Source organism: Vanellus vanellus, assembly GCF_965231255.1.
Source record: "Vanellus vanellus genome assembly, chromosome: 18".
NCBI classification, from domain to species: Eukaryota; Metazoa; Chordata; class Aves; order Charadriiformes; family Charadriidae; genus Vanellus; species Vanellus vanellus.
In genome coordinates, this window is record NC_138923.1 from 1,924,748 (window position 1) to 1,947,610 (window position 22,863).

The 22,863-nt window shown below is 53.6% G+C and overlaps 1 protein-coding gene across 1 annotated transcript in view; it reads right to left on the minus strand.

Moving 5' to 3' along the window:
• Positions 1–2,300: 2,300 nt before the first annotated feature.
• Positions 2,301–22,863, minus strand: part of LRSAM1 (leucine rich repeat and sterile alpha motif containing 1) — a 30,124-nt gene continuing 9,561 nt past the window's right edge. The window contains exons 7-25 of the mRNA XM_082492733.1: positions 22,133–22,217; positions 20,562–20,683; positions 19,280–19,370; positions 17,920–18,050; positions 17,238–17,267; positions 16,066–16,188; positions 15,837–15,976; positions 15,337–15,381; positions 14,245–14,315; positions 13,363–13,462; positions 12,364–12,451; positions 11,202–11,276; positions 9,588–9,668; positions 7,246–7,341; positions 6,580–6,678; positions 5,688–5,819; positions 5,176–5,257; positions 4,094–4,242; positions 2,301–3,582 (exon numbers count right to left, since the gene is read on the minus strand). Coding sequence (XP_082348859.1) covers positions 3,457–3,582; positions 4,094–4,242; positions 5,176–5,257; positions 5,688–5,819; positions 6,580–6,678; positions 7,246–7,341; positions 9,588–9,668; positions 11,202–11,276; positions 12,364–12,451; positions 13,363–13,462; positions 14,245–14,315; positions 15,337–15,381; positions 15,837–15,976; positions 16,066–16,188; positions 17,238–17,267; positions 17,920–18,050; positions 19,280–19,370; positions 20,562–20,683; positions 22,133–22,217 — 1,866 coding nt within the window. The 3' untranslated portion in view covers positions 2,301–3,456. The remainder of the gene's footprint in view (positions 3,583–4,093; positions 4,243–5,175; positions 5,258–5,687; positions 5,820–6,579; positions 6,679–7,245; positions 7,342–9,587; positions 9,669–11,201; positions 11,277–12,363; positions 12,452–13,362; positions 13,463–14,244; positions 14,316–15,336; positions 15,382–15,836; positions 15,977–16,065; positions 16,189–17,237; positions 17,268–17,919; positions 18,051–19,279; positions 19,371–20,561; positions 20,684–22,132; positions 22,218–22,863) is intronic.

A 22,863-nucleotide genomic window follows, 5' to 3' on the forward strand; every position in this document is an offset into this window, starting at 1 on the left:
AGAGTCTCATGCCACGGGGCTCATGTGCGGGGCAGCCGAGCGTCCTGCGGCCCCCAACGCGCCTGGGCTGGATCCTGGGAGGTGCTGAGCCCCCAGCCCCGTCCTTGGCCCTCTCCCTGCCCACCCAGGGCCGAGCTGGCCGCGGCCTGAGAAGCCCCTGACCCACCGCTGGGTCCATCCTGGCTGTCCCAGGGCAGGCGGCGGGGGGCCGCGATGCGGGACGGGAGCCCCTCTCCCCCCGTGGGACCTACTTGAGGAAGACGAGCAGGAAGAAGGTGGAGACGATGAGGACGAGGATGCCGGCGGCGAAGCCGAGGCGCAGATTCTCCATGGAGGCGAGGGGGGGCTGCGTGTCCAGCAGCAGCCCCCGCCCCGGCAGCCCCAGCACGAAGGCGCCCGGTGCCTCGGAGCCGCGGCGGAGGCCCCAGGGGGACACCATGCCGCTCACCGCGAAGATGGGGGCATGAGTCGCGCACGCCACCTCCACGGGGCGCGCTGAGGCTTGGCGGGTGGCTGGGGGGGCACTGCTGCCTTCCTCCCCCTCCTCTTCCTCCTCCTCATGCGGGGTCCCCGAGGCCGGTGTCGCCCCAGGACTACCCAGAGCCATCTCCGGCACCAGTGTCACCATCCTGCAGAAGGGGCAGCTGATGAAGGCGACGGCAGCGGCGTGGCTCACCAGCTTGCGCAGGCAGCTCAGGCAGAGGGAATGGCGGCAGGGCAGCTGCTGGGGGGCTCGGCCCCCCCCCGAACCCCAATATGACTCGTAGCAGATCCCGCACTCCCCGCCGGCCTCCGGCCCCACCGCCATGGCGCTCCGGGGGAGCACGCAACGTCCACCGCCGCTTTTGAAGGCGGGCAATGGCTGCGCCCGGGGAGGCGTGAGGGGGGCGAGGGCGGCCGCCCCCCACTGAACTTCAGTCCAGTGCTTGGCAGGCGCTGGAGCGGCACGCTCCTCCTCCACCGCCCGAGGAAAGGTGCTGCCCAAAACCATCCTGCTTTTCTTCCCCTTTCCCTTTACAAATCCATTATATTATTCTTATTTCCCAAGCACAATGTGAGGAAGTTTTTTTTTATTGTTATTTTCTTTTAGGATGAGCTCTCCAGTAGTGGACAAACCCCCCCCCCCCCGGTGCATTCATTTCACACCAGACCTGGGGCATATTTGTCACCCGGCACAGGGCATGGCCATGGCGTGCACCCCGCCGGGCCAACCTGAACCCCGAGATGGTTGCGCTGAGCAAAGAGCGGCCGCAGAGCACTACAGCTCCCGCACGGCTTGAGGTTGGATGTGGGTGAAGGCCAAGGATGCTTTTGTTTTCTTTTTTTTTTTTTTACTCCCCCACCCCATCACTGCACATGCCCGAGCACAGCCTGGGGTGACAGAGGGCACCGCTTGGTGGGGACGAGCTGGCAGACCCCCTGCTCCGGCTGTTGCGGTGTCCCCATACATGGCTGAGCGGGGTCGGGGACGAGGGACAGCCCGGCACTGCCGACGCTCCAGGAAAAGCTGGCACTTATTTACGGGCAGCAGTGGACCTTGCCCTGAGCTCCTGTCACTCATTACCATCCGGGGCACGAAGGCAACCGCTGACCGCTGGCACTGCCGCAGCCGAGGGGGCGGGATGGAGGGGGCAATTGGCAGCATCGCTGCTGCTCAGCAGCTCTCGGGGCAGCCAGTAGAAGTGGGGTGTCCCCATCCCTCACCAGCCAGACACGTGGGGCTCCCAGCGTGGTCCCCAGCGGAGTGGGGGGGGGCTCCCTGTGGGGCTGGGGCTCTGCGGAGGATGGCTGGGACCTGCCACCCTTGCGGCTGCCTCATCCCCCAGCAGGTCAGCATCCGACTCCCCCAGGCATGGGGCAGCAGGGAGGGGTGCAGGTGGGTGAGCCCCACCAAGAGCCCTGCCCTCATTTAGGCATCCCTGCCGGGGCTCCCCTCGCCAGACCCCAAATGGCTGTGTGCCCCCCCCGCCACGTCCCCACGCAAGCGCCCAGCACGTCCCTGCTGCACAGCTCCCGCATGCAGCAGCTCAGCATCCCCAGGGTTGTCCCCAAAGGGCTCAGCCAGGGCCGTGCCACCCCAGCCTGGCTCTGCCGCTGCCTTCCGTCCCCCGGGGTTTCTGGTGGCACCCAGTGCTGTGCACCGGCCACCGGCCACCTCCACGAGGCCACACATGTGCTCTGCACCGGCGCCGCGCACACGAGGTGGCTCCAGCGGAGGGTCCAAGGTCTGTCCCTGCTTGGAAGTCCCCGGGGCTGCTCTGCAGTGAGCAACACCCTCAGAGAAGTCCAAGATCCTCAAATTCTTCCTGATTTGATGTGGGAGAGGAGACGACGACCCCAGCACAGCCAGGCACGTGGCGGCACTGCCATTGCCCCACAGCCCTCGGCTTTCAAGCGCCCCCCCGCCACGGCTGCCAGAAGGAAAAAGCCAACGAACAACCACCAGCAGAAACCAACCATTTTTTAATAGCTTCTGCTGGGGGAAGGGCTGCAGCAGGACTGGACTTATCTCTGCATTTTATACTTCGAGGTCAAGAGACAAAAGCCTGACTGGGACGTTACTCATTAATGACAATGGAGCACTACGTGCACGCCACTGCGCAGAGGCCGCCGGGCACAGCCCCAGCCCACCCACCCACCCACCGTGGGACTGGTGCTGTCGAGTGGCAGCAACGCTTTCCGTGCTCAACCTGTGTTTTTTGGATGAGCGATCCCACTGGGCTCCTCTGGCCAGAGCAGGTCCCTCAAGCCCTGGACCTGGGGCCGTTGCAGACTCTCCCCTACAACAGGAGGATGGCTGAAGGGTCGGGGAGCTCCTCACTCTGCCCTGGCACCACTGGCTCTGGTTGCGACCCACCAGCGCCCCAGACACGCTGCCCTGGGTTGCCAGAGAAGAAGCCCCAGACCTTTGGCGTGACAGAGGTGCACAGCCCTGGCAGGCCCCCAGAGCATCGCACACCTCTGGCTGAGTCCTCCCACCGGAGATTCACCCACGTCCGAGCAACAGCACTCGATGCAGGAGCACAGCAGTGCCCCGGCCACAGCAGGGGAGCTGCAAGGTCACAGTGCCTTCAGAGATGGCACTAACTGTGTCCCTGCTGAGCGAGGGGCATTTCCGAAGGCAAATACATTAGCCAGAATGGAAGGGGCAGAATTGCACCCAGTTTCATCACCCAGTGCTCCCAGGCAAGAGGACGCAGGGTGGGCAGGCAGGAGGAGGGGATACAGATGAAGAAGGAACCCAGGGCAGAGGCTGAGAAGCCGTCGAGGAACATGGCAGAATGCTGAGAGTCCTGGGTGCAGCCGGCAGCCAGCTCGGGGCCGTGCACGGGGAGGGCAGTGCTGGTCATGCTGCGCGAGTCTCTGTTTAATACTGACACAGAGTAGAAGAGGGGCATCACCCTGGGAAGGGGTGACGGAGGCGATGCCGGGCAGGCTCACCTTCCTCCGCCCTGCCTAGCCACTGTAGAAGATGCGGATGCGCTGCGTGATGTCCTTGCGGCACAGGGGGCAACTGTGCAGCCGCTCGCAGCAGGTCTGGCAGCAGCACACATGGCCGCAGGGGAGGAACACCATCTGGGTCTGGGAGAAGAGACAGAGAAGAGGACATGGTGAGCGTTGCGGTCCCATAACATCCCCGCACTGCTGTATTCCAGCACAAGGAGGAACCAGGGCTGGAGGAGATGGGGATCACCCCGGGGTGTCACAGCGTGGGAAGCAGAGCCCCACACCCCCATCTCCGTCCCCGGGCACAGCCCAGCGCTGTGTGTGCACGAGGGTCCGGGCTGTGCAGAGGGCAGGAGAGCAATGGGCTGGAGGGAAGGACATGGGTCAGGGCTGAACCCAGCAGCCCCACGAACACTTCCCAGGGCTGCTCTGTGGACAGACCAGCACAGCAGCTCAGCAAGCTCCTTCCCGTACGGAGCCCTGCGCTGCTCTGCCTCCCTCCCCGCTGTGATGCCTCCGGAGCTGGAGGGATGAGCATCCAGGCATTGCCCAGGGCCAGGCTGGGGACACACACATGGCGGGATGTGCTGGATGTTGCCCTCGCTCCACCCCCTGCTGCAGCACCACGTGTGTGCTGGGTTCTCACCTCCTGCTCCATGCAGACAACGCACTCCGTCTTCTTCTCATCCCACTGCAACGGGGGAGCCATCGGGACCACAGGGCTCAGAGGCTCCTCGAAGGGGGCGCTGGGTTCTGGGGCTGCTGGGACCTCAGCGTCCACCGACTTCAGCAGCTCTGCAACCACAAGCAGGAGGTCTGAGCACCAGGAGAGCCACCCATCTCCCCCCCCCCCCCATGCATGGGTGTCCTGGTTTGAGAGACACAGGTCTAATTTCTAATACCTGGGAAAACTGCACTTTTAGAAGACTCGAGTGTCTGAATTGGTGAAAATATTTACTTTATAGCCAGCTATGGTGTGTGGGTCTCAAGGTCTCGGTGTTTTCGAGCTCACCAGGCGCAGGGATGAGGAGGAGCGAGACCTGAGCACTTGACCCAAGCTGCCAACAGGGTTATTGCATACCATGAATGGCACATTCTATATAAATTAGAAAGTTCTCTCTCTCCCTTGATGGCTGCCATCCTGAGAACTCCTCGCCCCGGTGCCGGAGCCCTGAGCCCTTCCCTTCCTCCCGAAGCCGCAGCGCTCGCAGTGTCCAGCATTTGCGGTCACTGCTGGGAGTGCACAGCTTCTACGGATAGAATGGGCTGAGGATAATCTGTGCATATTCTGTATTGGTATCGGGATCAACATTGGTTCTTTAGTGCTATTAATGTTAATTATCTAACTTTACTCTATTAAATCTGTTTTATACTTCAGCTCCCAGGTTTCCTTGTTTTTCCCAATTCCACTTCCCGGGTGGGGAGGGGTCATCGGGTGGTAGAATGATTGTCTAAATGACAATAAATTGTTATGGGTTTCTCAAACCGTAACAGTGGGGATGGCTGCAAGCAGGCGGGAGCTCGGGGCTCTGACAACGAACAAAGTGGACGGTACTGGTTTGACAGTGCAGCCCGAGCTCTGCCAGCAGTCCCTGCCTTGCCGACGCGCACACCAGCCCTGTGTGGCTCCGCTCCCCAAAGGGAGTGCTCCATCCCGCAGATGTTCCCACCCAAGGCTCAGGCACTGCTGGCAGTGTCAAAGAGTAGGTGGAAAAGAACTGGTGGTACCTGGGATCGTCTTGGCCACAGCCAGGATCTCCTGAGCTCGCTTGAGGATGGCATGCTGCAGGCCAGCCTCCGTCACGCCGAGCTGCAGTGCAAGAGGAGGGCTGTTAGCTCTCAGAGGGGAAAGGAGGAGACACACGTCCCCAAGGGGACACTGCCAACTCTTGAGCCTCGGTAGCAAGACCCACCCGTGTCAAGGGAAGCACCTCTGCCAGGCGACAAAGCCAGATAAGGGAATTCTCCCGGTGCCATTTCTACTACAAAGAGCATCTGAGGGATGTCAAAAGACAGAGCCAAGCCACAGCTCAGCCTGCTCTGGGAGAGCTCTCGCCTACTTGGGTGGAGCACAGCAGCAGTGTCACCTCTCCCTGCTGGGAGGCGACACACTGGGAGCACCAACACTCCCTCCTGCCAGACCATGGGCATAGCCGTGAGCACGGTCGGGCTCACAACAAGGACAGGTTTGGTCCCAGTGCAGAGCCGGTCTCATCCTGCACTGTGTATATGTCTCGTACCTTTTCCAGGTCACTGGCAGTCATGGTGCTGAGCGCTTGCAAGGATATGCGATGGTGTGCAAAGACCGGCAGGTACCGTTCAGCGGAGAGCTCGATTAAAAGGTTCACCAGCTGCCTCTCCAAGCCCTCCTCCTGCAAAACACAAAGTGAGCTCCCAGACTTCGCTCTCCAGAACAAGCAGGGGACAGGCGGCAGCATGGCGGGCAGCGCGGCCGGCAGCGTGCATTCCTGCCCTCTGCTGTGCTCGAAGCATTCTGCAGCCCTGAAGACCGTGAAGCCCAAAAGCCCAACAGCTAGAGGAGCTCTGCCCTTGGCATTTAATGAGCGCAATTCAAACCGCTGTGTTTTGGGAAGAAGGAAACATAACCATTTTGGCAGCCGATGTCTGCAACAGCATCTGCTTTGCAAACTCCAGCAGATGCGCAGCATGGGCAGAGCTCAGACCCATCCCTTTGTGGCCACCCCCACGGGTACCGTAACAGCACGAAGTCCCCGGCTCAATACGTTTGGGCAGGAACGGGCAGGAGTTGCGGCATTCAGCTGGGGGAGCCAGGTGGAGTTGACTGGGGCACAAAGCCCTGCCTGGAAGGTGCTCAGAGTCCTCTGCTCCAGCATGAGGGTGGGATGGCAGCTCCCACCAGCACAGCTGAGGGGTCCTCACAGACCCGGGCAGCCCCATAACCTCCAACATACGGGGATGAGATGCTGCTCCGAGCAACACGGCTAAACGCAGGGCAGCCCGGGGTCGCCCCCGGCCCGTCAGCCTGCCTGAGGGGTCTGTGCCCTGCTCCCTGCCTTAGCTGAACCTGCGGGTCCAGGCAGGGCTGCCTTCGCCCTGCGCTCCACAGAGCACAGCACAGCTACAGTGAAAGCATTAACTTGCAGCAGCGACCTGGAGTTTCAGCGAGAGGGGCTTCTGGTTCAGCAGGCGCTGGTACTGGATCAGCCAGTAGTTCTCCTGTTTGGTTTCGCTCTTTGCCTCCATTTCCAGCTGAAAAACAAACTCATTCATTCAACAGCCTGAAATAATGTTGCAAACGGAATTTAAGGGAAGCTTGAGGTGGACGTGTAGGAGGAAATCAACAGCCTGGGCTGTGCAGAGCCAGCTCAGAACATGGCCATGGGCACAGCTATGGTAATATGGGCGTTTCTGGCCTTCTGCAGGCTGGTCCCACTTCAATCCCCACATCCAGTCCAGGGTTGTGCGTCCCTCCCATCACTTTGCCCCAGACACTGGAGCTCAGGGGAGTCTGGAGGTCTTCAGGATTACAAAACCATATTCAGGGCCCTTGTGGGATTGTGCTCATCCCCCCCCATGACCCCCTTTCCTGATGGGGAAGATTGATGGTGATGATGATGATGGTGCCTCATGCAGTGCCAGGGACCAGCAGTAACTGTGCCCCCGAGAGCTTACATTAGCACTTCCCAAAATTAAATTGGTCTCTGGATCTGGACACAACCCTCAGAGCCCTCCTCTGCTCCCCTTCAGCCCCATGACTCCCTCCAGCCAGCCCATGCGCTTCCTCAGTTGCAGCACCTAGTTAGGAGCCTTCGTTACCAGTATTTGTCGCAGTTCTTCTTCCCTTTGCTTCTTCTCCTTGAGCAGCTGCTGCAGCAGGTAGCCGAGTGCTTGGCGTTGCTCTGTGATCACCCCCTGCAACAGAAAGCCTCTGGCATCCACATCTCCGTACCCTATAGCCGCAAGCAACCAGCCTGCCCCCATGTCCAGCAAAGCACTTACCATACCCTACACAGTCCCAGCAGACGGGGAAGCCCTGTGCCCCCCACGGGCCCTCGGCCCGGCCGAGCAGACAGCCTCAGTCCCCTCCTAGCCGCTGCCACGGCAGCCCCAAGCTGAACTCGTTTCTTTCGGTTCTGCACTGACCATTATCTGGCCGTGCCGACCCCCAGCACACCCCAGGCAGCCCCAGACCGTGCCGGCCTGCAGCCTTCCTCATAACTCCATCAGAAGTTCAGTCAATGCCATCACAAGTGTTCATGGTCTCCCTCCTTAACTGAGAAAAACCACCTGAAACTAGGTCTAGAAGCCTGCAGGACAGGTAAGGTAGCAACCTCCCCCACGCCTGGCTTTCACTGGGGTCTCACACCAAGCACCGCCGGGCAGCAGGGCAAGGTCAGGCACCACTGCGGCCACACCGCGGGGAAATGAGGAGAGGTTCATTGTCTCAGGAACCTCAGACCATGTGGCACCTTTGCATGGTTCAGTCTCAGGTAGCTCATATCTGCTGGGAGGACCACTAAGTGAGCAGAGGCCAGTAGTCATCGGCCACAAGGACTTCAGATGTCCGTGGACAAAGGGACAAGGATTCTGTTAGAAGGCTGACCTCCTAAAGGAGAGGTGCAGGGAAACCTTCACTGATTCGCATCCGGACTCTACACAGGGACAAGGTCCTCTGTTTAAGCAGGAGACAGGAACACCTGCCTCTCCCAGGCAAAACCCACCGTTGGCTGATGAGAGGTGCTTTGCCCTGATGGAGGCAGGAAAGCTCTTCTGCATCAGGACCTCCCCAAAGGTCCGAGGGATGACTCCCACCACATGGGAGGTGCTCCAGATGAGAAACCCTGGCTGCTTCAGCCAACCTTGAGATGAGCTCTGCTGCTGGGACTGCTCTCTCCCAGACTGACCTTGCAAGAGACCTGTGCAAACGCCTCCTTTCTCAGGGTGCTTTCGGTTCTCTCCTCTTTCCAACGATTTACCAAGTTCATTACTAAAGCACCTCTATATCAGGGGAGGAAGCAACTGTCTGCTTCACGGGAGGTATCAAGCGCGACTGCAGAAAAGCTCCTGCCAGAGCTCTTTGTGGGCACTACCCATGCACTGGGGGTTCAATCACAGCAGGAACCTTCGGGCTGTAGACGGCCAAACGGCCGGGGGGTACCCAGAGAGGTGAAAAGCTGCCTCACACCTTGTTTCCCAAGGTGCTGAAGTTGCACACGTCGTGCCGCCTGCTGGGCTGCAGATGGGTACCGGGGCAGAGCCTCATTTTCTGCACTCCCCTGAAGTTCCTGTGGTCGCTAACAGGAATCGCCTGTGTCATCTGAACTACACCTGCCTGGGGTTCCTCGGTCTTCCCCGCGTGAACTTTGGGTGGTCCCCCACCATCAGGACTCCGACACTGCAGCGTTATATGGAGGAGCTGCATGAGTTAAGGTAGCATAACCCAAATCTCACACTTCAAGGTGTCCAGCACAGGGCTCAGAGGCAATCTTATCTTAAGTCAGCGCTTACCAGACCCACTGGGCGCACTACTCTTGAAAGTGTTTGGTGTTTGTTACTGATTTCGGGCTCGCTAAACAGGTGACCTAATCTGGCTGATAGCACACGCAAGAAAACAACGGATGCAAAGGCATACTAACAAAATTTAAAGCCAAGCTGCTTAAGCCAAACTTGATACTCCTCAATGTGTGACTGCTGATGAAGTCAGCCCGTCGAAAGGCGGGAGGGTGGGCAGAGCAGCCTGGGAGACAAGGCTTGGAAATGAAGGGGGGAGAGCTGACAGCCATCACTGGCAGGTATTTAAAAACAAAACACAACACAACAATGTACGAAGACATGCGATGGGCGGCAGGCAGATGTTTCCGGGACAGCCAACAATTGGATTGCAAAATCCTTCCCCACCCAGCAAACCTGGAACTGCCCATTGCTATCAGCGCTGGCTCGTTTGTCTCTCCCCTGAAAACGCACCGAGATGTTTAGGAGCGGCAGCAACACTGCCATGTTACCACGACAAAGAGGGCTTTGTGGTGTCCTGTGGGTAAGTACCCTTCTGCCTAAGCATAAAACCGTCTGGAAACTGCAAGGAGCAAAAGAAGCAAGTGGAGCTTTTGCGATCCCAGAGCAGAGAGAGGGTGGTGGGGCAGCCCCAGAGCCCTACATACCTGCAGCGTCTCTGTGTCCAGTTCTTGCCTCTTTAACTCCAGCTGTGTCAACTGCAATAACTCTGTTTCTATTAATTTAATCTAAACAGAAGATGAAACATTTTTTACTGACATTTGAAATAACTTTAATTTATGCCCTTTTAAAATGAGGTCTAACTGCTATCCTGGGAGGGATGGCACTGCAGAGCCACCCAGAAGTTCGGGGAACCTGCTAATGGCCTTTCGTGATGCCTGTTCTTAGGGTCACTCTTCGTCTCTTGCCTGAGGAGATGTGTCCCCCACTCTCTAATTATCTCTCTACTCTGAACACCTTCTGTTCAAGTCTAGAAGCACATTGCAATCAGTTTCTTCAGCCAAACCTTTTGCAGCCACTCTGGAAGGCAGCAACTGATTGTCAAAGTCCTCCTAGCACCACCTGCAACTGCAGATTAACTGGGGCAGGGTCCTGGTTTCTAGATGCTCCAGCAAATCCCATAATGATACATGCTCTTTCAGGTGGGGCAACTGAGACACAGAGAGGTGAAGTGAGTTGCCCAAGATCCCACAGCAAAGCCAAGATGAGAGCCCCGCTCACCTATCTGCCAGGCCATCTGTCATCCCCAGGCCACGCTGCTTAACGTGTGCCACCAACCACAAAATTCCTGCCGGCACCAGGGCTCTGCAGCAGGCGGTACCCAGGGCTCCTGCTCTTCACTGCCTGCGCAGGGTGCTGTTGGGCTGGGCTGGATTTCAGTAGTAAAAGGTCCAGCCATGGTATCGAGGAACAAACTCCCTTTGTTTACAGAGCAAGCGGGAGCAAACTACAGGGCTCTTATTGATGAACTCAAGCAATGGAGAGTTGTCAGACTCATCTCCTGGATTGTCCATGCACAATCCATAGGCTTCCAGCACAATGCAGAAAGTGGTCGCTGAGTGACTCAATATATCCAAGCTCTTAAGCTTATCCACCAACTCCTGACCTGAGACTTTCCTGCTAGTGTCAGATCAGGAGAGGGAAGATTCTGGAGCACCATGTCAGAAACCAGCCACTCATCCTCGTGCATCAACCACCACTACTTCCCGTCTTCGTGCATCAACACCATTACTTTCTTCACCAGCTCTTGCTCTTCCCCCCGACTATTGCATTGCACCTTCTGCAGAATGGAGCTCAGAAAGGCAGGCTAACAATGGGAAAGAAAAGGTGAACTTATGGCTCAAGGTGCAGTTCTGATGTGCTTGATGGAGATGCAGTGGACTCATGTGGAAACAGCAGCCCTGCTAAGTACACAACCTGAAGGAAATTGTAGTTGCAATTGCAGACCACCCCTACAGAGGCAATGCAGGTCTGTCCTCTAGTGACCACTCTCCAGCACTTCATCCACATTAGTGCTGAGATGCATGAAACAATGGCAATTCCGCTACTCCCCAAACCTGCACTGACACTCCCTCCTGTGGAGCTGGGAGCCTGTCGTTTAACCAACCAACACTGCCCAACGCCCTTAGCAATGCAAGAGTTCTTCGTTGCCTCCAGACCCTGCTCTACGCTCGCAGCGCTTTGATCTTCCTCAGAAGCGTCTCATCGAATGGCGGTATGAGCTGAGTAGCTGGTTGCTCTTTCTTCTGTTGCTGACTCACCTGATTCCTGATCTGCCTGTGCATAAGATCCTTCTTCACTTGCAGAGCTTCAAAGGCAGCTTTCTGCATCTCAATCTACGGGACAGGCAAAATCCTGCTTAGTGAAGTTGTTGATGCAGCTGCAAATGGGCTGAGAAACCCTGTTACTTCGCAGTGACTCACGTTCAAGCACCTGAACAGTGCTTACTCTGGGCAACAGTGTCCTCATTACACCACAGCTTAGATCCCACATTCCCAAAAGGTAAAACCCACTTTACAGACAGACACAGCATCCCGGACTGGTCAGGGTTGGAAGGGACCTCTGGAGACCATCTAGTCCAACCCCCCCACCAGAGCAGGGGCACCTCCAGCAGTTGCACAGGACGGTGTCCAGGCGGGTTTGGAATGGCTCCAGAGTGGGAGACTCCCCCCCTCTCTGGGCAGCTGTGCCAGTGCTCTGCCACCCACACAGGAGAGAAGTCCCTCTTCAGGTTGAGATGGAACTTCCTATGCTCAAGTTTGTGCCCGTTCCCTCTTGTCCTGTCACTGGGCACCACTGAAAAAAGCCTGTTCCCATCCCCCTGGCACCCTCCCTTTAATTATTTATAAGCATTAGTAAGATCCCCCCTCGATCGTTATAGTCAAGTTCTTCAAACGCACATTTTGAATGCTCTGTACGAACGCCACCTGTCATTTTCAGCAGCAGTGAGCACGCAGGCTGTGCTATAGGGCACGGCTGCCCAGCGCTCCTGAAAAATGAGCTGCAGAGGTCTCAGGTTCGAAATGAGGTATTCCAAAGGAGCAGAGGCTTTGAAAATGCTTCCTGCAGGCAGCTTGCCCCACATCACCCAGGAAACCTGCCCAAAAGACAGGACTTCTGTCTCAAAATCCTCTCTATTAATCATCAGACCAGTTTTGCTTCCCATGGTCTGTGCTGCTGTCTTTTCTGAAAATTTGCTGCCTAGCTAAAAAATAAATACATTTTCCAAGCACCCAAGTCAGTTTGTTAGAATAACAGAGATTCTCAAAGTTTAGCATGTAGTGTTAAATAAAATAACTGTTGCATGCAGCCCAGCCCAGCCCCCGTCGCTCCTGTGATCCACTCCTGATCCTGCTTTCGCATGCAGTTGCTTTCCCTTCACCCCCCCCCCCATCCCCAAAAGCAGTTTGCTCCCTCACCTACCTGCTGCAGGATCTGACTAACAGCTTTGTTCTGATCCAGCTGTTGCCAAGCCAGGATTTGCTGGAACTTCTGGTCCATCTCAGCCAGGCTGCAAGAAGATGGATTTGCCACGGGGTTACTGCCAGGTCTGAGACTCTTGATACAAACAAGTGGAAAAATGGACAACGGGGAATCCAGGAATGGAGAAATTTGTTACCGAACAAGCGTTTCTGAAGGCTAACAGATTTAAAACCTCCTTCCCTCCAACAAAACCAAACCTGCACCACAGACCAAGCCAGAGTAGAAGCACCGCTGCCTGCCTGTACACAGCTCAACGGCCAAGCAGTGGCCGCTGCTGCCCGGCAAGTGCTCAGGTGATGAATTTGCGTGTCAGCACACTGCACTGGAAAGGGGGTGCTGACGAAGGACACCCAGACAATGTGGCCACATATTGCCTGTACTTGCAGGCAAGACTGCGTCTGCCCACTGCCCTCCTTTGGGCAGGTCACAGGCACACAAGGGCGTTTCTGTTCAGTGCCAGACACTGGCAGGTTCAAATTTCTCACCTTCTTGTAACTACAGAGAGGCAGAATGCTCTCTGTACCTACAGCAATGCAACAAGTCTTACATATATACAAACAGCATCCTCGAGACAACCCTGGGAGGTGAGGAAAGGAGTTCTGGGGTAGAGTTTGACGCGTAACTGGCTGACAGACCAGGAAGAAGACCAGTCTAATTTCATCCTCTATATTTAGCAGAATATGCAAAGTAAAATAAACAGTGTAAAAAAGTGATAGTTAATCCAAAAGTATGAGTAACATGCATATTCTTGTGGTTAGAAGGTGGTTCATGTAACCAAGTTTGACAGTTTCTTTAAATTGCACTGTTACCTGCTCTGACACAGCTGTCCTGCTGCATTCCAGCAGTTCCTGGGTGTATATATGGGAATTACACCAGGGACTGCTGGAAATAAAGGGACCTTACAACAGTAGCACCAGCCCCAGACATCTCCCACTGTACCTGGAGCAGGCCTGGTTGATAAGGTTTTGCCGACGAGACTCGTAGGTCATTTGGATGAGCTTGTTCTTGTAGCTCTCAGCCAGCATTTGTTGCATGGCAGCTAGGAGACAGAAGGGACATCAGTCTGCGTCAGGAGCAGGTGTATTGAACAGGCACTCTTCTACCACTGCTGCTACAATCACTTGCAATTAATAGTGCCTTCTCTCTCATTTCCAACCTGGCCTTATTTTTTCCATTTCATTCATTTCAGAGCAGAATTATTCAGCTGCAAGAATCACAGCTATTTATTGGGAAATTAGATGAGCAAACTCCACTCTGCCTGTGCTTGCATCTCTTCAGTGCTCGGAGGAGCCCCGTCACTGCCTACCGACCCTCAGATGGCTGCAGCTCCGCCCATCCCACTGCGAGTAACCCATCCTTGGGGTGACAACGCACACATCATTTCCCCTGCAACCCCAGATCTGTTCACGGTCATCACGAGCAGAAAAGGTCCCCTAGCACCATTCTGCACCATTCTTGTTTAGCGTACGCCTCCTGCCTCGTGAACCTGCTCAGTTAACATCTGTTTGGTACCTCTGAAATATGAAGCACTTCGCGTGCTTATATCCATCTCACAAACTCCTTGTGTGACACGCTGTAGCTACACAGGGAGCACAGCTCGCACCTCAAGAACTGGCAGTGCGCTGCAGGTGGAAGCAGCAGATCAGCTATGGTACACGTGCAACGCTACCCCCTGCAGCTCTGCCCCACTGCACCAAGCAACGCAGCAAGAAGGTGTGTGTGACAGAGCATCTCCCACGTGGTTGTCACCTATTCAGCGCATCTCCAGAGGAACCAGGTCTTTCTTCCACCTTACCACCCCGAAGAGATGTCTGGACTTACAGGCCACTTCCCTTCTGCGTAGATGCTCCGTCTCCTCCTGTGTGATTGCCATCAGCTGTTCCATCCTTATTCTGCCAAACAAACAAGAACAATTCAGCCACTCCTTCAAACAAGCACTATCTCACTCCTCCTCCACCCACCCAGCTCAGAGCCTAAAGGCTGGGCAGATTCACCCTGCCACCTCCTCAGGAAAGCCATGTGCTTATCAGAGACACAAAAAATCTCAGCAATTTTGTGGCAATGGGTCTCTACGTCCATGGGAAACAACATCAATTTTGCTCAAAACCATAGGCACAATTGCTTCTTAGACTGGAAAGCTGATCTTTCTGAGAAACAGAACATCTGTGCAACATGCACACTCTCACCAAATACAGTGCCAGCCCCTTTTTGTGCCTTCCTTTCTCTTGAGGCCTGATGAGCGCTTTAAAGCTGACCTATGTGAGCAGTGCAACTGAAAGCAGCAGCCTGGCCTCCGTTCCCACCTCCCATGACCTTGTCCCAGCACAAACCCACACAACATCACTTAACAGATCAGGAACTGGCGTGGCTGGAAAACTGTCTGATATACATAGGGATTATTTTTCAGCCAGGTCAGTCCCCCTGTCCACTTTACTGTGTCACAGTACAGTTGGCGGGGAGGGGGCAGCATATAGGCAGGGGAGAGTTGGGGACAACCACCTTTGGTGGCAAAGCTAGCTCAAAGTGCTGGCTGAATGGCAGCCTTGCTTTCAATGCATTCCTCCCAGCCCGTACACATTACTGGATCGCGTTCATAAATGCCTTGCTTTCCAAGAGCTAGAAGATTTCTGTCAGTCCTTGATAGTGGAATACAGGAGTTTGTTCCCAAACTCCTTAGCTGGGGCCATTCAGAGATGAAAAAGAGGTAAAATCACCATTCCATAGGGTTTACCAGACTGGGTAAGACCAGACACATCTAGTCCAGTGTCTTTCCTTCAAGAGTGACCAGAACAAGCTGTAGGTATGAGATGAACCTCCCCCGACCTAAGGTGGATTGAGACTGAAAGGAAGGTCCCAGCCCTCTTCCCAGCTTCTTGCCCCTTTTCTAGAAAAGCTTATTTCAAGGAGACTCACCTCTCATTCTCCAAGGATTTTAGAATGTCTGAACTTTGTTTTTGCCTAAGAAAAAGATAAAACAAGAGGTTTTCATCAAGCTGAGCAGGACATCCTACTCCCCCAGAAGGCAGAAAACGACTTTGCTTCTCATGCACAGAAGAGCAGCTTTAAGCAGGCTGGTAGCCTTGCGTCAGCACCAGCCTAGCAGGAGATTCAGCAGATCTATGTCAGTGGTACCTAAGAACCAGTGTTCAAATATGCACCTTTCACGAGGAATTCAAATTTTCTCCCCAGCACTGCAAAACTCCAACAGCACACATCTGTGTGAAACACAATTTTTCAAGGTGCCAAATTCCACTTCCTTAAATGGCAGTTCGACAGGTAAGCCACCACCCATGGACATCAATCCCGACCAGTTCCATAACGCTCAGAAAGGGTAAAATGAACCGCTCAGAATGGGACAAAATAACACGAGCCCTGAGGGACAGAGATCACTGCAAGACACCCCGGGACCCTACCTCTGGTTGTCCTCTAGCAGCTTCTGGATACGGCTGGCAATGCCTTGCTCTGCTTGCTTCAACTGCTGCAGCAGCTTCAGGCGCTCCCCCTCCAAATAGCGCTGGTGCTTTGTCAGACCCTCCTCCAGCCTCATCTGGTCCTAGGCCAAAGCAAGAGAGAACCCAAGGAAAACGTGGTCAGTTTAGGAAGGGCAGTGTCTTGTGCGGGGCCTGCCCAGAGGAGACCTACCTCTCTCACTGTCTGTAGTATCTCATCCTTCTGACTGTTGACCTGCTGAACAAGCAGAGCGTGTTCTCTTTGCCCCATGCTCAGGCGCCGCTCAAATTCCAGCTTCTCCTGCATTTTTTTTTCCTGAGAGAAATAAGAAGAAAGGTGAATGCCAGAAATCAGTAGACTGCTGGCTCCGTTCCTTCCCAAGAAAGAACAAATTCTGTCAAAAACGTAAGACAAGGCACAGTAATCCCCTCGACTACAAGAAAGCAAGCCAAACGGCTAACAGGAGGCTTGACTAGGGGATGGAAACGTTCTCTCCTTAGGAACCCAAAACCTGTGAAGCAGAAGCTGCTGCTCTCTTTATGACAGTCTCCAAACTCCCCACAACTCATTTCGTAGTCATGAAGCCGAAATCCCTGGGCATCAACCCATACAACCGAAACAGCTAGTACACACACCCGGAGGGAAGTCCAAAATTAAGGTTGTGTTCAATTCCAGATGGCAAGGGGTCTCCCTTGTCCGAAGACAACAGAGCGAAGGCAGCAGCCCGCTACGAGCAGCTCTAGCCAAAAGGAGAGGTGAACAGCCTGACAGGAGCTTCTGATTATTTCAAAGTGAGCCTTGCACGGGGGAGGAGACAGAGATCAGCGAAATAAAAAGAAAAGCAAACTAAAAATGCAGCCAGGTGAGGACAGAAACAAGGAACGCTAGGAGAGAGAACAGTAGCACTATGAGCCAAAGGGCCGAGGTAGGAGTCATGGAAGGGCTGGAGTTCAGGGCAGGGCTGTACTGAGCAGCCTGTGCACAAACGGCTCTCATGCGTCTGCTCACCTCATGCGAAAAGCAAACTGAGCTTTCAGCACGGAGAGGCAAGAAAAAAGCCACCTGGTGGGAAAGCCCCCAGATCCAACTCTGGAAATATGGACCGATTTAAACTGGAACTGCTCGCTCACGAGAGAGACTGCAGCTCATCGGTTGTGTGTGTCAGCCAAGTCAGCCACAGATTCCCCCACGCTCTCACTCGCACTGAGGAGTGAGCAGCCCGGGGCGGGGGGTGGGGGGGGGAGATGCGAGAAATCAGTTCTCAAAACATTCAGTTTTGGCTGAGAAATTGGATAAAGGAAAAACAAAGAAAAAAAAAGTGGAGCTATTCTGCAGACGAAGCATTTGCAGGGGTTCATCCTTACCTTCCTCTTCTCATAATCCAAGAATTTGTTCTGAAAAATAAGCAAAACAGCAGACGTTTACTCCCAGGAGCAGTATTTTGTAGATATTATTAGCCTACATTATATCTTCCCCTGACTGAGTAAAGAAATTAACCAAAGGCACAAGATTAACATAGCCACAAAGTCCAGTCATTCATGCTTCTCCAGGGTCAAAGAAATTTACTCTGTACTTTCTAAACAGCACAGGAATTAGCACAGCTTATCGTAATTAGGTGCCCAGCCTCACCTTTCCCAGGTAGGGCTGGACACTTGGCTGGGAATCACAAAGTTCTTCTGCAGTTTGCTGCCCCCCCCCAAAACGCATGTTGTTACCATGCAGGACACACCATGTCACCTTGACACCCCCGTCCCTTGACTGCACCATTGCTTTCAATGATGGAGACAGTTCTTTGTGATGTGTCTTCCAGGAGTCAGCAGTGGTAACACCATACTCGACTCTCAGGGAGGTGATGAGACACCCATACCCACAGCCACAGTGCTATGGCTGGTTCTGGGCACTGATGCTCTCTTGGTCCCAAAAGACACATCTCACGGGCAACAAGGTGATGAGGGATGATGTGCTAAGTACTATGAGATCCATTGATGGAGTGGAGAGACAAATCTTAAATCCTCTCGCACAACTTCACACACAGTGGAACCTCACCTGCCACTCGCTCTCCTCCTCCAAGTACTTATGCACTGCCCTGTCCACCCCATCCACTGATGTTCCTCCTCCATCACTCTCCAGTGCAGGGAGCAGATACTGCGAGGGAGGGTAGTACGCAATTCCACACTCTGGAAGGTGTCAGACACAAAACAAGAACATTTGGTGCTCAAAGACCTCCTCGGTAGCATGGTCGAGGACTGGCTGGTGTGTGAGACTGCTCCCAACTGTGCTCCCTCTCCCCACGCATAGACGAGTGCCCAAAAGAGCTCCTTCTGCTCAGGCAGGTTTAGCAACAAGAAGCTCTGAGAGGAGATAGTGCCACCTCTTTCTCACCAGGAAGATGATCAAAGCTAACCTGCTCAGAGCGCAATGCTTCCTTCAGACGGGTACAGGCACGTTGACTTCTGCAGGGCTGCAAATGTTACTGCCTGCATTAAACTAAGCTCTGACTCTGCTTTAATTCAGGGATTAGCACAATATCTGGCAAGGCACCTCCCCTGCATAGAACATCTACCAAACCTGCCTGGCTATATTAAACTCAGTGTTTTCAAACTCACAGTACATTATCTTTGTCCTCTGCATTTTCCATCTGGTTCCATCTTTCTCTAAACAAATCATCAGTCTGCAGCCCCCAAGTCCTTTCTCATAGAAAATGAGGGTAGAAGGGACCTCGAGTGACAGGTACCGAGTCTATCTCCTTGTCCCAAGGCAGCTCTAGCTGGACAATGCCTAATCCTCCCACTTGAGAAAATACAAATGAGGAAACAAAACCCCAGAGAGATGCAATGGCTTCTTATGGTCACTCAGACAATCTCTGACCCAGCTATTCTGATGTTTTAGCAAAACCGTTGTAAATTTCAGCGTGACAGTAAGAAGCAAGTCTCAAAGAAGGACTCTGGTTTTGCTGTCTGCCAGCAAAGACCCAAAACTCACTGATCAGCCTGGCATGTGTGCAGAGCATCAGAAACCACCCCAAGCAAAGCCAATCTGATGTTTGGCATAGAAACAATCATAGAATACCAGGTTGGAAGGGACCTCAAGGATCATCTGGTCCAACCTTTCTTGGCAAAAGTATGTTCTAGACAAGATGGCCCCAGCACCCCATCCAGCCGAATCTTAAAAGTGTCCAATGTTGGGGAATCCACCACTTCCCTGGGGAGATTATTCCAATGGCTGATTGTTCTCACTGTGAAAAATTTTCCTCTTGTGTCCAATCAGAATCTCCCCAGGAGTAACTTGTACCCATAAATGCAATTGTCCTTCATAAAGGCAACTTTCGAACATGCCACAGCACCTAGACAGAGCACAGCGCAGCCCCCCAAGTTCTCACTACCACCCACAGACTCTTCTTGCTTACCTTTGCAGAGGAACTGCTGAATGCACTCTGTACCTGCACTGCAAATATCAGGTGATGGGTAGGTCATGGAAGAGGCATCCAGGGTAAGCGTCTCCAAAAGAGAACATACAGAACTCCACATTACTCTGATGGCCCAGACAAAGTCCAACTACAGTTAACCTTGTACCTCCCCAAAATTTCATTTATGGAGTGTTAACTTCATGTTACCCTAAATCCCGACATAAATACAAGGTTGTATTGAATTTCTGCTGGGTGTTTGACACCTTTCAGAGGTGACTCCGCTGTCCCCTATTTGGGAACTTCTGTCCTGGTCCTTCAATGGAACACCCTGCTCGTGCAGACACGTCTCCTTTGTGTTTAAGCAGAAGAGGGCATGGCACTACTCAGTTACAGAAATTTTCTACTAAATTTCTGTATGCTGGAGCCCTTAAGCGTGATGCATGGAAGGGATGGGGGCACGGAGAGAAGAGGGGTACCATAAGAATGAGTGGAAGGACCACCTGTTGTTTTGTCCTACTGTGGCCACCAAAAGGGCCTAATGTTGCCTCCTGTAGAGAAGGGCTTAGCAGGAAAGCCTAGAAAGGAACCGCTTTATCAAGGACAGGGGAGCAAACTGCATGGATCCCTCATCTCAGAGACCACCCACAAGAGAAGTGAAGCCTAATGTTGTGTGTTCGAGACAGCGAGACAGGAGAGCAATTATTCGCATCCTCCATGCTGGTGTCTGTCAGCCCTGTTGCCTGACATTCGCACCATTTACTACTGACAAATTTGGCAGCCAGAAGGTAACACATCCATAAAAATCTTGATGCTTGTCCCATTTTGAATGTGCACTCCAGGGAGCCAGAAACCCACGGAGGCTGACAATGAGTCAGAGATCTGCCACGGCAACGGAGGCAAAGACCTCATCGGAAATACCCCATCTGCTCATTTAGAATCAGCTTTGGTGGAAAGTGCCTGAGTCAAACCGAGCCCAGAGGCACAGCTCGTGCTCTCAGAGACAGCCCTGCCACGTAACACCCGGGGTTCACTCCCTGCAGATTACTTCTGTCATGATTAAGCCATGACAAAAAGTGGTCAGAAAAGACTAACGCAGGAAGGGTACGCAAAAGCTATTTTGGACACCACGAACTGCATATAGCCTTGTTACAATCCCCCACAGTGGATCCTGCCCAAGCCCTAAAAATTCACTTTCTATGCTAAATTTATTATTGTATTGAGCAAGTAGGAAGGGAAGCAGCCTGCAAAGGGGAGAGACAGACACGGTTGGCTGGGTGCGTACCTCCAGCGTGCGGATGTGAGCCAGCACCCGTGGCAGTTCTTGCAGCATGTTTTCACTGATATCCAGAGTGCGCAAACTCCGCAAGCCACTCACAGTAGCAGGCAGCTCCTTCAGCTTGTTCCCTAGAGAGAGAAAAGCCGTTCAGTGCCACATAACTTTTCCAAAGCAGGACCCAGCAAGTTCATCTGCTGGAACACCAAACCATAATCATTCATATGACTTATTTTCCATACTCTACTACAAGGATGGGGCTGTCACAGGTCACACGAGAACTCCAAAGGCTGCCATTGCCCACCAAGGCGAAAGGGCATCAAGATCTACCTGCACACAGCCCAAGTGCACAGGTCCAGCAGTGGTTCTTCATTCCAAAAGGACATTCTTAGCTGAGGTCACTGCTGCAGGTTGGAGCTGAGCTCTTGAGCTCTTTATCAGGAGAATATTTGTAACACAGAGTCTTCTTGGCAGTGCTAGGTTAACGGTTGGACTTGATGATGTTAAAGATCTCTTCCAACAATAACGATTCTATGATTGGCGTAAGTACCAGAGATGGGAGAAAGGGGACTGAGTGTGGGACCGCACGCCTAGGGCTCAGAGGCCAGGTGCCCCAGACAGATATGGCAATGAACTAAGCTGTACTTCCAAGTTCCTCACCTTCTATTTCCTTTCCCATTTCAGCAACAACTCCCTGTAACAAAGTGTCCTTTTTCTCCCAAATTTATAGCACTGCCTATCTAGAAAATGCTCAGGAGTCTTCAGAAGAGGTACAGTTGTGACCTGTGTGTTAGAGCTGTGCAAACCCGGCGGGGCTACACAGGCTCACAGGACTGAGCCCCGGCTGTCGGTGGACTTAACTGTAATTCAGTTCATCCGGGCTGACCGCTCTGCTTGCTTTACTGAACTGCTTCTGCCAAAGATCTACTACTTTTCTTACACTTGAATCTGCACAGACAAACTTCTTAGGTTGGTCTAAATCATTATCCAGAGGGGGACAATCCCTGGCCTGGGACTCCTCCTGCAGGGCACACACAGCGTTCCCAGCACAAGATGGGTCGCACGCTCCTGGAGGAAGATGTATGCCTCCAGCCCTCCCGGCACTCCTCGCGGCAGGAGCGAGGCAGCTGGGGCTCTGACATGCTGCCCACGTGCAGGAACACAAGTAACCTTTCAGCTGTTGAGATCGTGCACGATGACCCAACAACCTCTGCTTTGATAAAAGGCAATGGGCTGCATGGAAACATCATACGGAGCGAGTTTAACCTGAGAGCCACGAGTTGAACCACACGTCAGGGAACAAAGGCAGACAGTGTGTGCACTTGCTAAGAAGCAGCCAAACAACCCTAGTTCCTCCTAATAACTCAGGGAACTTTTAGGAATCATTTTTAGCTTAGATGATTTCTCCTGCCTTGCCAACTATTTGAATTCAGATCTTTCTTGTGTTCTTCCTTAGCATTTATAGTGTAAACCATTTGGTGCTTGCCTTGGTTGAAAAGAATAATTACTAATGCCGCTCAACGCAATGATGCTTTGCCCGGAGCAAAGACTGAGCAACTGACAAGAAATGTGTATCATACCTTTCACATTGAGCATCTGGAGCTGGGCAAGGTCTCCTATAGATTGTGGGAGACATTTTAAAAGATTCCTTTCAAGGTTTAGGACCTAAGGTATTAACAGAAAAGATATTCAAGACACTTTTTATACAAGTCTCAGGTTCTTCTACACATCTACGTTGTTGGGACTACTTTCAGGCCCAGAAGGGCAACTTGAAATTGGTTTTAGACAATACTTTCTGGATTTAAAAAAAAATATTTTCCAGAAGCCCTGGCTAGAGGGTACGTCTAGCTACCACACGCAGTGAGAAACCCTATTCACTGCCAACAGCAGCGGTAGGTGCCGAACCCAGACGCAGGAACTGGGAAGCAGTGTCCTCCCCTCCAGGGCAGCGCTCCCCCTCCCCAGCTGCCACAGGGGAGCGGTGACTGAACCCAAAGCTGCACCCCGAGCAGAGAGGACCCTCAGCATGCACTATGACCCGCTGCACTGAGTTCTCAACATGATCACACCAGGGAGAATGCTAAAACCTGAGCGCTTTGGGAAATCAAATGGGAGTGGAAGCTCCAGCTCTGCTTGCTCCCAGCACTTGCTTGGCAGCGTGAGCCGTTCAGACTGACAGCCCTTGCACCAAGCTGGGGCTCTATCACTCAGCGTGCCTGCTCTTTTCCTGCTCTCCTCCTGCTCACCCTCTCCAACAAGCCAATTCAACAGCGACAGTCAAGTCAATGAGACAGACCTGACATTCTGAGGA